Source organism: Condylura cristata, unplaced genomic scaffold, assembly GCF_000260355.1.
Source record: "Condylura cristata isolate star-nosed mole 26May11 unplaced genomic scaffold, ConCri1.0 scaffold00030, whole genome shotgun sequence".
Classification (NCBI taxonomy): domain Eukaryota; kingdom Metazoa; phylum Chordata; class Mammalia; order Eulipotyphla; family Talpidae; genus Condylura; species Condylura cristata.
The window spans coordinates 8,734,700-8,751,202 of NW_004567131.1; the positions used below are offsets into that span (position 1 = coordinate 8,734,700).

The 16,503-nt window shown below is 40.3% G+C and overlaps 1 protein-coding gene across 3 annotated transcripts in view; it reads right to left on the bottom strand.

Moving 5' to 3' along the window:
- LARP4B (La ribonucleoprotein domain family, member 4B) overlaps window positions 1–16,503 on the bottom strand; it is an 83,486-nt gene that overhangs the window by 3,757 nt on the left and 63,226 nt on the right. For 2 of the 3 annotated variants that reach the window (XM_004691204.2, XM_012731394.1), the window contains exons 10-17: window positions 16,164–16,217; window positions 15,869–16,078; window positions 12,213–12,319; window positions 11,420–11,671; window positions 7,426–7,471; window positions 4,808–4,972; window positions 1,807–1,931; window positions 1,608–1,716 (exon numbers count right to left, since the gene is read on the bottom strand). In XM_004691204.2, the coding sequence (XP_004691261.1) occupies window positions 1,608–1,716; window positions 1,807–1,931; window positions 4,808–4,972; window positions 7,426–7,471; window positions 11,420–11,671; window positions 12,213–12,319; window positions 15,869–16,078; window positions 16,164–16,217 (1,068 nt within the window). The remainder of the gene's footprint in view (window positions 1–1,607; window positions 1,717–1,806; window positions 1,932–4,807; window positions 4,973–7,425; window positions 7,472–11,419; window positions 11,672–12,212; window positions 12,320–15,868; window positions 16,079–16,163; window positions 16,218–16,503) is intronic. The other variant, XM_012731395.1, reaches the window with a different exon arrangement.

Sequence of the window (16,503 nt, forward strand, 5' to 3'; positions counted from 1 at the left end):
AGATTAAAAAAATTTGTTGTAAGTTTTAACAATTTAGCTTCTTCTATGGCACAACTTTCTCTCCAAGTATTTTAGAAGTATATTTTAAAAATAGGTAAATGAGAAAATGTATTGAGATAGGAAAGTTAAAAATCTTCCCAACAATAGCCCTTTCAGCATTCTTGGGTAACACATAAACCTAAGCGGATACAGCCACATTCCTTTCAAAACACCCTAACTGCATACGGCACTGACTTCCAGGAGTGCGGGGAAGAAGGTGCAATGTCATCTTTTACAAATAAAATTCAAAAGTAGTATTTAAAAATATCTGTACATATTTTGGGGCCCTCCCTGGTGGCACATGGGGCTCAAGTGCAGTACTATGAAGCTATCTGCAGCACTGCTGCACTAGTTCAATCCCTGGCCAGGGAGGTGACCCACATGGTATGGCTGATCTCTCCTATCTCACCCATTCCTCCACTCGGCAGTGTATTTCAGTACATCTGCCTGTTCTGCCTCTGGTAAACCCGCTCACCCACCAAACTGCACCCCAGTTCTTGTGTGCATAAATAAATCTTAAATAATCCGTATTTGTACATATTTCAAAGTATAGAGAGCTGGAAGTGTGGGTCCAAGAAAGGTGACAGAGTTAAAAATGTAAAATGAAGTTTATGGGGTTTTCAGATAGGAAGCATGAAGGCTGAAGAAGAAAGTTTTAAAATATTTCATTTCCATAAACCATTAACTTAAAAATAACTTGGCCTATAATTTTCCCCCTAAAAATTCAAGCTAGTGTACAATATGAGTGCAACTCCCCAATCTAAAGGATAAACACTCATTCAAAAAGCACTAACCAGAATAAAAGAGGCTGATTTACCACAGAAGGAGATGATGAGAAAGATGAAGGGAGTCAGATCTGGGGCACCTACAGAGCTGGGGTGATGCAATGAACCCCCCCCTTGCTATAGAGTCTACCATACTTTTAAAATCATCCTCCCTATAACACTCAATTCTTTATCACCCACATAACATGAGAGCATAAATCCTAAAAGAACATCAATTCTAAAAGAGTTGGAATCTTCTACTACTCAAAACAGCACTTCTATCAGTTGAAGATGACATTAAAAACTCTACTGTTGTGGGCCCTCCCTGGTGGCGGAGCGGGTTAAAGCGCACCACTAAGAAGCTAAAGCCACTTCTGCATGAGTTCGATCCCCGCCTGCCCCGGAGATGACCACGTGGCGCGGCAGACCTCTCCTGACCCGCCCGCTGCTCCCCTCAGCAGTGTGCTTCATCGATCTGCCTGTTCTGCTCCCCACTCTGTCTCTGGTGAAGCCTCTCACCGTCCCTGAGCCTCTGGCCTGTACCCCAGCTCTGTATGCACAAATAAATAAATCTTAAAAAAAAAAAAAAAAACTCTACTGTTGTGTTAATGAGACAATCAGAGAAGTTAGTGGAAATTACTAGCAAAACTCAAAGCCTCTGTACAGAAAACATACTACATGCAGCTGTACAAACCTAGCAACCAAATGAGATGTTACTGAATACAATCTGAGGTAGAGGAGCTGTCTTTCACCATGTGGGCACCTATGTATCTCTGTGGAAGGTGGAGGTTGGGGGGCACATACCGTGGCTGCGCCGTTTACTTGCACTGATTTACTCGCAGTTGTTGTTAGGGTAGTAGGAAGTCTGTCCACGCTTGGGGTTTCCCTCTGCTTCTCCACCACCTTGGGATCCCTGTAAAAATGCCACCCATTAGATGAATCTTCAATGCTATGAGTAACTCCAATCAGTCAATATGAACTCAGGGCAGAAGGTGGTACTTACTCTGGTAAGTGGGCTGGGGAAGGGGAACGTTCGAAGGTCGCTGACACAGCACAGGAAGCCGGTGCTGAGGGTTCTCTAGGGCTGACTGTGGGAATAGTGTTCGTGCCTGCATCCGCATTTAAGCTCTGAAAACCACCAGAGTAACAATTTATAATTGGCCTAAGTAGCAATGTTCAGATCTTTTTGTCATACAATCTTAAAATAACGTCTGGTTGATATAAGGATAGAAACTCCAGCATGTTTGCCAAAGACATATCCCACCATCCTCCTGGGAGCAAAGAGGATCTTTTTGCCTAGTGTTGAATGAGTGGCCCCACCCAAGAAGGGCTGAAAAACTGCCAATGGACAGCATGAAGAAACAGACACAAGTCTGTCCTTCTGCCTTACAGAGGCTCTTGGCTCTCTGCTGAGGCAAACATCTGACCATTCCAGGTTATAATTATCTGCAACTTGTTTTCTCAATTGAATAGGCATCAAAAACACCTTATTCATCTGGTATCTCAGTGCCTAGTATATCCTAGACATAATGAACATATACATTTTATCTGTTAAAGGTAGCATTCCCAAGGCAATTCAGTTTAACTTGTAACTGAATACGCATACACACCTCCTTCCCAACACACATTTGGGTACACTGTGGTAGATGTAGGTGGTGATGATACTTTTCCCACCTCAATTTACAATCGTGAAAGTAAATCTACCTACTATTCCAACTTAAAAGGGAAGGAAACTTAAAAGGAGGCTTAAAAGGTTAATGTCTACAAGAATACAAAGGAAAGACTTTACAACAGCAGGTGTTCTTTCTCCGGGCAATGACCATCACATATTCACAGTTGGGCCTGGGTGTATAGAGGTCCAGAGGAAGACGGAGTGTGGTGATGTCACACATTTAGCCAATTTAAAACAAAAAGTTTTTTTTTTTTTTTTGATAAAATAAATGGGAAGTGAGTACAAAATGACATTTTCTAAAAAGGACCTACTTTTCCAAACAGATAAAAAGTTTGGAAATAAACAGAAGACAATGGTAGAATGGCACTCTGGTGAGGGTGACCAGGACTGAGAGACCTTCCCTGAGGACCAGAATCATTACCTTTTCCTGTATAAGCTGAAGGAATTTAAATTGATGAAAATATGGAAACAGGAATACCTCCTTTTTTCAAAAGATCACTGAAACTTAAGATACGCTCCTACAAAGTGGAGTGTTGAAGTGTCACCACATCCAGTCTTCTCTGGACCTACATACAACCAGGCCCCACTCAGCGAGAGCAGGATTGCACCTGTGAGCTGTCATATCATTCCTAGCTAGCTCTAGAATTCTATTAATGATGTGACAGAAAGTTCCTGTAGTTGCTCTACTGGGAAGCAACAATGTAAAGCCTTCCCTGATTCTGGAATCTGGTTCAGACTTTTAAAAATAGTAATTCTGGGGCCCTCTATGGTGGCACATCTGGTTAAAGCACAGTAATATGAAACTACCTGCAGCCACTGCAGTACAAGTTCAATCCCCAGCCAAGGAGATGTGACCCACATGGCGCTGCAGACCTCTCCTGTCTTACCTGCTGCTCCCTTAGCAGTGTATTTCAGTCAATCTGCCTGTTCTGTCTCTGGTGAACCCACTCACCTCCCCCGAACCTCTGACCGGTACTCCAGTTCTTGTATGCATAAATAAATCTTTAAAACACAACAACAGTAATTCTTTCTTTAAAAGACATTTTTCACAGAAATTAAAAATGTAAAAAAAAAGTATGACTTTGAAAGAGGAGGTAGAGGCTATTTGTTCTGTTTCTCTGTTGATCTAGTGCTGGGGGAAAAGAGAAGGGAGAAGAATGGGCCAGTCTGAAGACTGGAATCTATGATCTCTAAACTGTACTAATTCTCTACTGTCATTTCTAAAAGGTACTTGGTAACTCAGAAATGACTGCTCATGACTATAAGATTTAAAATAATGTTCAAAGACAAGTTATATTGAACATGTGATTACTACTGTAAGTCTTGGAATCTACTCAACCCTAAAGGTTAACAACAGGAGCAGTAGTCAAGTACCAACAGAAAGAACACGTGACTTTAGAAATTGTGTAAGTCCCGGTTTTATAGGGGCTTTGTGAGCGTTCTGTTAAATGCTGACATCTGGATGCAGCAGAGAGGCAGGGTCTGCCCCAATTAAGAAAAAGAGGGCTCTGCTTTCTTAGATTTGAGGTCAGTGGGTGAAGTAGTGGTGGGTGTATTTCCATGAGAAGACAGAGGAAATCCTGGTGGATAGCTAAAGCTGAGAAACTGTACAGGGATGCAGAGCTACCAAGAAGAAACTCACAGAGCCATCATACGTGATTCCTGCGCTGTGAGAGACCTTTCCTTAACCAGCAGACTACAGCAAAACTCAGAACCTATACTGGGAACCTATACCCTCTGACTTTTGTAGCTTAAGTTGATTCTTGGGACTGTAACCAGTACAAAGGAGTGAAAGCTACTAGCTAGGCAGACTACAGAATTCACCAAAAGTCACTAGTATCATAGAAAATTTATCCTAGGTTTTTTTATAATCTATGTAGGTTATTAAATTACAATACACTTCTGGCATACATCAAATTTTCCCTTCTTATTCTGTAAATAAGAAATATTTACAGAAATATTCTTGTAAAAATAAAGGCAACATATAGAATAAAACAAATAAAAGCAACATTAAAACAAAAAGAGCAACAATTAACAACAATAAAAATATAAGCTGAGGATCTGGGATGAAAGAAAGCACCTGTATACACTATAGCATGCCACAGCAGTTTCCACCTTCAACCCCAACAGGCAGGAAGAGAACCAAGAAGATCTAGTTCTAAACTCAGTCATATCCCCTCCACTAAAGACCGCATGGATTCTGCAAGTCACTTTCCCTCTCTAGACCTTTTCTGCATATGAAAAAATAATGTGTCTTAAGAGCTAGGCAAAGCACCTGATAAAACCAGTACTCAGTAAGAGTTAACCACTAGGTTAGTGATATATATCTTACCCTTTCTTTTGATGATCCTATTAGCAAGCTAGACAGCCTGTTTTCAAACAAGTCCTCTGTCTTCAAATGGCCTGCAGCCCCAGGCAGTGGGGGGAAGTTGGACAGCCCTAACTCGAAGCTTGGGGACGGAGGCTTTGGTGGTGTTGGAGACTGAGTTTGACTCCTCTGAAAGAGAACAACACCCACAAAGTTGCACAAATGTAGACAGTACTACAAGTCATGTACTAGGCATGTGCTCAATTATCAAGAGCAGAGCTAAAAACTGAAACCTCATGAAGCGGCCCCTCTGTGGCCACCAAGGATCCTGGCTGCCAGGCCAGTCAGCTAACAAACCAGGTAGGACTGGTGCATGCAGCTGACAGCAACAAAGTGTTAACTACAAATAGGTGAGAAACTGCAAAAATAACCCCAGCTTCAGACAAAAATCAGACAGCCCAAGTCTAGTCAGTATTCATCTCCAGACACGTTTTTATATTATTATAGCATAGTTTGTAATCTAAGCCATAAAGGAGAGAGTGAAAACAAACCAAATGCCACTTGCTCAACTCTGCATTCTAGGTTAAAACTTTTCACAAAGATTTCTGTTGAAAAAATGAAGGGGTTTTCCATTAACTAGAAATTAACTTCTAGATACACTTTTTATTTTGTAATCAATATGTAAAAACATAAATTGGTAACAGATTCTTTTCAGATTCACTGACTTCAAGATAGCAAACCTTGCATAATCCCATATAAGTGTAATTTATAAGCCCAAGATCTCAGGAGAAATAGCAACAGATTTTTACTGGCCAATTTGGTAGCACAATAAGTTATTTTGCAATATCCAGTTACTTGGTTGAAGGATACAAAGACCAGCAAGGGGAAATTGGTTTATATTTAGGATGAGCGTAGGTACTTCTCGTTGGAATGGTGGGTTGGTCTGAAGGAAACCGTGTTCTCAGGGGGTTCAATTAATTTGAAAGGGTTAATATTTCCCACAAATTTATACCAAAAAGAAGATTATTCCCTACAAAAGTAGAATCTAGAGAATTTTTGTTAGAACTGACTTGAGACCGAACCCACCCCTATAGTGACGTGAGCTACAATGTGGGGTGCTCTGGGTAATCTAAATTTTGTTCAATGCGGGTTAAATTCAAAACTCCAGATTATGTTATTAACACCTGCCCATTGCACTCCCTTTATAAGTTAAGCAAAAATTAATTTCCTGAAACTTGGAGCAAAAAGTCTGAAACTCAGATAAAAACAATCTTTTGAGGCTGTATTTCAAACATCTGATTGTTTCTTGAAGTGAGCCAGCATTTTAGAAGATAATAATTTCTAGGTAGAGAAACTTCATAAAAATCTACTAAACCTCAATTTTTAGAAACAAAAGAGACAGGTCCAGACAGAAGAATCACAAAATGAAAGAGCCAACAGAATGAGGTTTGATTTTGGGATCAGTCTGAACATTTTTAGGATTTGATCTGTTGTAGGAGTTGAAGCTGCCCTTCATCCTATGGGCTTGGACAGGGCAACTGCTTGCCCTCCTGTTAACCATAAGTTTCTGAAGTTATTAGAATACCAACAAAACAGGCCCAGTCTCTGAATAAACATAAGTGAGTCATGTGCCTCAGCTTTCAGAAGTTTCTACAAATCAACACATAAATCAAGAAAACAAAACACATGTCAAAGAAGGGGAAGAAATTTCATCTATAAAAGTGACTTAGCGTCCAGTGAGAACAACTCCTACAAGGAAACTTGTACCCTCATAAGAGGATTCAGGTACTAGTCTTGTTAATCCACATGTTAACGGAATTCATTAATTCCAACTGAAATCAACTGATATAAACTGCTTTCCCAAAAAGTTTAATCAATATCTGAACTGACTAGTAAAGTAGAAATGTGGGTGTTTATAGATTACTAACTTGTGTACTCTTAAGTTCAAACGAAAAGGTATCTTTTGTAATGAGAAAGCGCTACTACTCAATGGGTCAGGATACTAGACCAAGAATTTTCTCAAGGTTTTTGCCAGTCCTCCAAACATTTAAGTTTCCTTCGTCATATTCACATACACAGAAAATTCTGCCCAAAATGCTCTCATTTCAAACGTAAAAAAGTATTATCTGTAAGAGGAACATTTAACCATCCCAAACATGACCCTGCCCCAAGCACCTACCAAATACATAAACTTATGACTCATTTTTGGGCTGGTCTTATCATAAATTACAAAAGGTAATACTGCTTTCCACAATGTGTATATACAGAAAAATACTAACTAATGCCTATGGGGAGGAAATTTACTCTGCTTGTCAAAACGTATGATCCCAGTTATATAAAGTTATATGATAGGTTACCCAAGCAGAAAACACTCCCCTAGACATCTGCAGTCGGTGTTCCTACTAGCAAATGTTCACAGCACATGCATATATAAGCCATACAGTAATACCAGGGAATGAGCTAGCAATCTATTCTGAAATCCCTACCATCTTCTTTTCTTAGGTTGTTGCTATCACTTAATGGATAACACGTTAAAAGATCTTCTCATGTGTTAACCTTCATTCAACTTCATTAGTTATTTGAATGTTTATTTAATACCTGTTAGATTTAAATGTGAAATAACACAGGCTTTGTCTACTCACTGTAAACTTCTCCTCTCTTTTCTTCCGATAACCAAAAGAATTTTTCCTAGAAGAAAAGAAAGCAGACGTTGTTAATTTCCCTCCTTGAAACAATTTTCATTAAGCACACATCTTCAAAGCAAACCACCAATTCAGTCTCTATTACTTTGCAATCTTTAAAAGAAATTTTGAGTCTAGGGGAAAAAAAAAATCAACCTTAATAAAAGAAATGATCAAATATCTTGCAGAAAAGGGATAAAACTAAAAGACAAACAGAAAGAGGAAAAGAAGAAATTTACAAGTGGCTATTTAGAATTTTCCTTATGACTATTCAAATATTTATTAAGCTGAATGGAGAGATGTTTAAAATTTGATACTGAACTATTTAGGTGAACTGTTAAGCAGAGGTTAAAGGAAGCTGATTAGATTTAATCATCAAAATATGAAGCACCCAAATGCCTATTTCCTCAGTTGGTCTTTCCTTCAGTCCCCTTTTGTTACCTAGACACCAGCTTGTCAGAACTACACCACACAAGGGGTTTGAAGTCCCAAGCACTTTCTATGCCTGTTGTGTGAACAACACTCTAGATTACTACCAATTAGTCAGATGCACAGGCAGGAGCACCGTGATGTGCACTGCAGCTCATAATTACATAAACACATCTGACAAGAGAAGGCTTCATGTTAGCCCTGAGGACGTCCAGATACTTTCACTGCCCAAGATGGGTTTACATGGCCTAACAATTGAAATATTCATTTAAAGTTCTAATTTTATCTTTATTTACTGACTCATTTGCCATTTCAACTGAATACAAAGATTTGAGGGCCTTGCATCATGTAACCTGGAAAGGAGTTTAGAAATAATGTTGACGGACTGCATCACATAAAAACTAAAAGCAGTCTTTACCTATGATGGCCTAATTAATTAGAACAGTAAGAAGTAGGAACACTCCATGAATTCTCTGGCCAACTCTTCTAGAATAAGCAGTGCCAACCTTCAGGATTTGGGAGCAAAGTCACACCTTTTCTTGTAGAAATTATTTTAGTAAAGTAGTTTCAAGCTGTTACCTAGCCCCTAGCAGAAACTAGGCACCTGACTAAAGATTAATAACCATAGATGAAAGTTATGTTTACCACTAAACCACAGAGAAGGGCATAAAGGGTAGCACCAATTCCTCATGGCCCTGCTGCTCTGGGATCCTCCCCTGTAGCCTTACGACCTAGATATGAAAGCTGTGCACAGCATACCCTCTGCTTCAGTGCCACTTCCTTGTCAGGAATGTTTCCGTAAGTCAGAGAGTAGAATTTCAAGCAACATATCTGCTGCCCCATGTCTATGACAGCAATGTGGATGCACACAGGATTCTCATGTAGAGGAATGGGTGGCTGGCTGGAGGAGGTCCCACAAAATCAGCACTCCTGACAAGGAGACCTAGGAGGAGTCTCATGGGATGGATAGCATACAAGTGTGTTTCCATTACTTACCAAAAGCCACAAGAGACCCTCAAGGGCAGGTAAAAGAGGGAACGTCTAGCCTCCTCCCATCACTACAACTGTGCAACAGGAGGGCAATGATGTTACCTTCTTTGGCATAACTCACCAGAGTATCAGGTACCTAGCAGCAAGAGGTGGCAGTGGTTCGGCCTAACCAGAGGCACATATGCTGCATGAATCTGTCTACCACGATCCATGGGACCCCTCAGAGAACTCCATGGTGCCTCTGTAAGGCTAGCTAGACACAGTCATCTGCCCAAATTAAAAAATGGTGCATGTCACATCCTTAAGGAGGGGACTGGTTGGACAAAGACTCAGCTCTATGACTCAGGGGCCAGCAGTGCCCTCAAAGGGTAGTCCTAATTTGACCAGGCTTTGCATCTGGAAACAGCAAGCAGTATCAAACACCACACAGCTGAGCTGGAAGGGACATACCACCCCTAGAATATCCAACATTCCACCCTCACCAATTTTGCTTCCTGTGCCAACAACTTTGAGTTCTGATGGTTTTGCTATCTTATTACCCCAAAGCAGAAAACTCCCACCAGGAGACATGATTGAGGTAGTATTTTGCTGGGTTCCTTGTTCTACTGAACCTGCCTGGTGGCTACCATGTGAAGCTGCTACACAGGGCTGGGAAAGCTACACCTGGCTTCAGGGGTTCCCTGAAGTGACTTGTACTACTTCTTAATGACCAAGAGTTCATAGAAAATAAAACACCCAGAAAAGGGGCAGGGTGTATAAGGAGAGGCAGGCTGCTACTGGGGAACAACCACCGTGGATTTAGGTCTTTTAGGAAGGACAGTCTGCACCACCTGCCGACTGAAGAAATCCTAAGTGCCAGTGTCAGATCTGTAGACAGAAGAGAGCCAACTTTCAAGGTCACTTTATCTGCTCACCTTGTAGAGTGGCCATGCTAATGCTTTCCTCCTGATGTTCTACTGTGATCACAGACCTCAGGTTACAGACTTCTTAGGTGTCAGTATGTATGGCTTCCTTGTTGTGGTGGATGGTGGGACACTCCCATTTGTTAGTCTCATGTATTGACTCACTACTGCTGCCACTGGAAATCTGTACATTGTTGGAAGATGGATGTGTGGCCAGAGGCTAGGCTAGAATGCAGGGGCAGACCTTCTGTAGGCCATCTTCACATTGCCAGGACACTTCTTAAATAGCTTCTCCCAGTAAAGAGTGCTAGAGATACATGAAGGGAGGGCCCTGAGGAAGAGCCCAGGAACTTGTCCTTGCTGTCCCCTCCACAAGCACTGACAAGAACCCTAGGCACCACCTTATTGTGGCTCGTAATCCTTCCTAAGAGTCTAGTTGAAGCTCTACAGGCTCCACTCCAAGCCTCTTGGTCTAATATCCAAACCCTCCTCGATATATCCCAGTCCCATGGGTCTGTACTTTGATCCTTTTGACTATTTAGTTCTCTAATATCAAGTTTATAACAAGTTTCCTGGTAATATGCAACAAACCCTATCAGTTCTTCTGCAGAATGCCACCCTCAGTTATGTCTAGCTGTGAGGATTTACCAGCACAAATACAAGGGAGCCCTTATATACTTCCAGATACATTCCAGGAAGGAGGAGAAGCTTCTGTCTGTCAGATACTGTGCTGTGTACTTAGCATGGTCACTAGGAAATATTTGCATTTAAAATATTGAAAGTAGGTTAAAAAGGAAATGCTTAGGCACTTTTACAATTTTCCAAAAGAAAACTGCTAGTCATCTGTCAGCAGGGATTTCCTCCCCATATCCCACAGAGAACTAAGCAATGAGAAAGGGACTGGTTAAAGCCAGCTCCAATCTGTCAACACTTGCAGGATGCTGAATGAATGAAAAGCTGAGTCACTGCCATCTTTTCTAATCTTGTCCCTCTAATGGAGGTGCCAGGAGGCAAGGCAACCAAAGAGAACATGGGAGGAAGTGGCCCGGCCCAATGTCCTGACCCCAGGTAAATAACACAGACACCGAGAGACCCAGAGTACCTGACTGCTTGTCTGAGATGGAAACAGGGGAAAGAAAGCTCCCTTTTAATGTGGCCAACAGGTGCCACTTCACAATCATAGCTAATGTCTATAAATACATTGGGTGGGAATGGAACTTAGACTCATTATCTGCTGTTGTGTGACATTCTGGCTGGGCACCAGGGGCCTCTATGTTGGTGGGAGTGGAGAACACAGAAGGCCATAGGCTGACAGGAGGTCAAGTTTCAAGCCCTCCACAAATCATGGCTGTGGCTTAGTATGACTCCCTTCCAACCACAGTTCTTTTCACAGTGAATCACTTTCTATCACCCCAAAAAAAAAAACAAGATGAAACCAGTTTCATCTCTGTCCTAAAAGTAATCTTTCTCTCAGTAACTATATAAAAACACTTGTTTATAGACTTTATTTTGATTTTTTGTGATGATTTTTTTAAAAAATGATTATAAAACATAGCTAAATTAATGATTTTGGAAACAGTACTAGTTTATGATGGGTACAAAGTACCGCTCAACAACAACTTTGAATCACTCACCTTCCTCTGCCTAAACCAGGAGAGGACTCGAGACTGGTCGGCTCCACACGCCCGGGCCCCACATCTCTCTTGGCGTAGGTGGGAGGGTTCTGTATTCGGGTTCTAGTTTGACCTGTCTGCCTGGTTTGTGGGCTCCGGACACCGTTAATTAACCGATCCGCAGTGAAGTTAAATATGGAAGGACTTTCTAAGAGCCCAGGCCCTCTCTCTGTGCTGGGGATGGCATGGCGCAGATGAGATTTACTAGGGTTCCTGTGAACACAACGTTGGGATACGCTCAGTTACAAAACCATCCCAGCATTACAAAATGAGCATGCTACTACAGGAATGTCTGAGCTGAAATCTGCTTTCTAGTTAGAAAAATATAAAAACTATCTTTTAGACTAGCTAAAGCATAGTATGCCTGATAATGTAAATCTGTAAGCAAAGTGTCAATGATTTGCTCCATGACAGCCCAGGTCCACAAGCAGGCACACATAGGTACACAAGGTCCCAGAAGCTTTTCTCTCAGATTCTCTCCTGTACAAATGGGCACTACTGCACATTTTAGTATTTACTATTCACAGAATGTAAGTCTGTGTTTTAAAGTGGCTTTTTCTTTGATGAAAATAAGGTCAAATAGGTCATTAGAAATGGTCAGAAGCACTCTCATTACTTAGTAAATGTGACTCATGTATGTTAGGATTACCAAGGTTTAAACATGTTTTTGTTTAAAACATAAATGTTGCAGTTACCTCTTATTACAAACCCTGAAAAAGCAACGGTATTCTAATCACTCATAGAGCTTATTTACCTGCTTCTAGGAGGGTACTGTCTGAGTGAAGTAAGAGGAGATGCTGCCGGTTTAAAGGTCGGAGATGTAAATCCATTTATGAATCCAGTATTTGGAAATGGAGTTACCTAGATTCATTTAAAAAAAAAAAATCAATAAACCATAAACAGACACTGAGTTAGTCAACAATGCATCTTGTGGTGACCTCGGTCATTTCTGGACTTGTCAGGGAGACTGCTCCACTTTACACTTAACATATCTGCAGATTGAGAAGAACACTACATGAGGTTATTATTTTTTTTTTTAACATGAGGTTATTTTTAATGGTCATATTCAGTGAGTCAGGTAAGGGCTCGGCCCTGCCCTGTGCCAACTAGGATGTTCCTCAAGATATTATGTATGTAACTGAACTGAGAAGGCAGACCCTGCTCAGGACCCTGGGCTTGAGCAAAGGCTGCAACTCCTACACATCTATCGTAGAGGTCAAATGCTTAACTTAGTGATAGCAATAACAGCACCTCTGTGAATAGCAAAATTTTAGAATATTTGAGTCCAATAGTACATTAGCAAAAGTCGTCAAAAGTCTCAATCTTAGGACATCTATATGACAATCATATTTATCACCTTGCGTATGTTACTTTACACATGCTAAAACCTTTACCTCTATCAGGATTTCTTAGATCATTAAAAATTACCCCCAGAGTCACAACTTATGATGATATACACTTCAAATAAAGATACTGACATAATTAGAAGAACTTTTAAATAGGCCATAGTGCCATTGAAAGATATAACCATAATTATAATCTTAAAAAGTTTAGAAGGATAAGAACAGAGCTTTAAATATTAGCTAATACCTATTTTTTAAAATCTAGATAAGTAAAAACAAGGTATTTAAACAATTCTATTTTTTAAGAGATATGAAGAACATGATCTCTTCAATCTTCTGGATTTTGCACTCAAGGTTTTAAACACTTTCTGCTAAGTACATTCCTTGATGGGCTCTCTGTGTTTACCAAATCTACCCTCCCCCCCAATATTCACTACATTTACAGATACTTATTTTTACATAAGGGGGATGAAAATAAAAGCACTAATTCCTCTTAACTAAAACCAACAGGCAGATAGAGGACCCAGATACGATTAATATTGACAAAAAAAAATTAATGAGGGAAATATTTAGGGAGAAAGATGCACTTAAAACTTAGAATCACCTGGAAAGCCCACGGGGATTACAACTGAGATGAAAAAGGGAACAAGATGATGTAATAATAAACTATTATATTAATTTAAAAAAAACTTAGAATCACCAACTCACTATTTGTGAAACTCTATAGTCTCTAAGAATATTATTTACAAATATATCAATCAATCACATCAGAACTAGACTCAGAAGATTATAAATCAAGAGACAAATCATTTCATATATGTACTTTTTTACATACTGCACTCTGACAGTTGAATTATTTTGCTCAAGAGTTTAAAAATAAATTGGTTGCTGATACAGTAATTGAACATAAATTGGTAAGAATTAACAGGCACTGTCTCTTCATTTCTGCTCTCAGAATGATGTAGTAGAGCAAGCAGAAGGAATCAAACATCCACACACATAAGGCTCAGGAGAACCATCCCAAGTGGCTGGCTATGTGAAAATTAAAAATGTCGAGTCCGGCCCTCCCTGGTGGCGCAGCGGGTTAAAGCACAGTACTGAGAATCTGAAGCCACTTCCGCATGAGTTCGATTCCCGCCTGCCGCCTGCCCCGGAGGAGACCACATGGCGAGCCAGACCTCTCCTGACCCGCCCGCTGCTCCCCTCAGCAGTGTACTTCGTTGATCTGCCTGTTCTGCTCCCCACTCTGTCTCTGGTGAAGCCTCTCACCGCCCCTGAGCCTCTGGCCTGTACCCCAGTTCTGTATGCACAAATAAATAAATAAATCTTTAAAAAAAAAAAAAAAAAAAATGTCGAGTCCAGGTAACTGACCCAGAATCCTAACAGACGCCACTTTTTCTAGAAAGAGACTCACATGATTAGAAATATTAGAAGAAAAACTTAATTTAAGAATCTAAACAGCACAAGCCTCGTGATTGCCTTCTACTGGAGAAGTCATTCAATGTAAGAGTTTGTGGGCTCCGTTTCCTTTTTAAGGTTGTTTTATGATAAATTAACTATATAGCTACTGGTATACTTTTACAGAATGTAGGAGATAATTTCAAAGAAGCAGTGCATTTTCTTACCATTAGGATTCACTCAAAAGACAAATCTGAACTTTAGCATTTGTCTGCAAAACATCCTTTTGTAGTGGTGTTAGACTTCTGCAGGATTCTGGGCCGGGAGACTGTCTCTTTTCCACCTGTCCTTTTTACTTTCCATAAGCCACAGATGAAGTCCACTTAACTCAAGGCAGACTTAAGGTCTGTGTTAAGGTCTCCTTGATATGGCTCATCCATTTATCACCCCAATTCCCTGCTTTGTAATAGACTTTAACTTAGAAATACTCACCATGCAGCTACTTCTGCAATGCCACTCTTTCCCTGGCACCCTTCTAACCAATTTACCAGAGATGACTACACAATCTGATAAACCCCTAATTACACATTTCATGGTATTCTATATCCCAGACTAGAATAACTGTCTCTTCTAGACTGTGTGTTTCTCATGGACATATATCTTTATAGGCTAGTACAGAACAGGTACCAACTACTCACTAGTTTAGTCAACTCTCCTCCTCTTAAGCTCACCTTCAAATTCCATCCTCTTCCTGCCCATCAGTAGTGATAAGCCCAGCTCATGACCAACTAACACCCTTACTGCCACCCATGATAAACATTAGCAGGACACAACTCATTTGTGCTTCATTTACAATTTCCCTAATTTGCTCCAAGCCAAATCCTGGGCAAGAATACTTTTAAAGTTATTGATTAGATTCCTATTTTCTGACATTACCTTCCATATGTTCTACTTTTTCATCTCTTGCTCCAACTGAACCTGCTTTACAAATTCATGTAGCCTACGAGTCTATCAACCATCTCTATCCTCCCAAGTAAGAGTCTACTGATCATTTCTCCTTTATCATAATGAACAACATCCCTGATTCTCTCACATCCACCCCACCACTCATGCCAATAACCAACTAGACTCCACATCTTTTCTAACATCTATAGCAGTATAGTTGGAGAAAAGTGATATTATTACAAATTTATGAATTCCAGCCACAGGCATTAACATAGGCCAAAATCAATCATACCAACTGGCTTTAAGACTGCTGTGAAAAATAGTGTTCTCCACTTGTACTTGACTGTTAGACACCTGTTAAAACACCTCTCCCTCCTTAAAAACATTTCCCTCTGTGCTTCAGTATGCCAGTTAAACTAGAGGTCTTTCCACATTTTGTGCTTTACTAGGTGTCACAGCTTAGGAAATGCTAGACAGGCAAAAAGGTGAAAATGGGCAAAGGATTGAGGTTATAGTATGTCAAAGTTTTAAAAATATATAACCCCATATTTACATCCCAATTAAATGTAAAACCCACTATAGAATCTGAAAGTCTATCTTCCTATGGCAAACTGCCTATGTGTATCCATAGTAGATGAAGATCTTCATCATTCCATGTATCTCTACATTGTCTACAAATAACGTTCTATCTATAACATAAGCTCCAAATACAGACCAAACTCACCAGGGGTGGATCAAGATAGCTGTGTGTCGCTGACCATGCCTGGGGGGCAATCAGGCTGTAGAGCGGGAACTGCTGCTGGGGGCTGTACACTGGAGGTAAATAGAATGACGCTGTGTAGCGCTGCTGTGTGTAAAGGCTCATGTCCAGAGGTCTAAATCCATTCTTTGGCAAAAATGTGTTTATAGCTATTGCCTTTGCTTTTATCCGTGCCTATTTGAAAACATATAAATTTCTATTAGAATATTTAATATTTAAGTTGAGCTGAAAATAAAGTAAATATAATATTATTGCTTACCTTAATTGGTTTTCCTTGAAAAGTTTTGACTTCTTCTCGCAGATACTTGTAAGCCTATGGGTAAAGTCATCCAAGATATCATTGTGTTAATCTTACAGACAAGATGGATCGACTGAAAGTACGTGTTGTATAGTGTGTGTGTGTATCTGCGCGCGTGTGTGTGTATATTAAAATATGACGCTACACTCTTGACATTTATATTGTATCATGAACCAATGACAAATCAATTATTAAAAATAAAAGATGGCCTGGCCCTCCCTGGTGGCGCAGCGGGTTAAAGTACCGCACTAAGAAGCTTAAGCCACTTCCGCATGAGTTCGATCCCCGCCTGCCCCGGAGG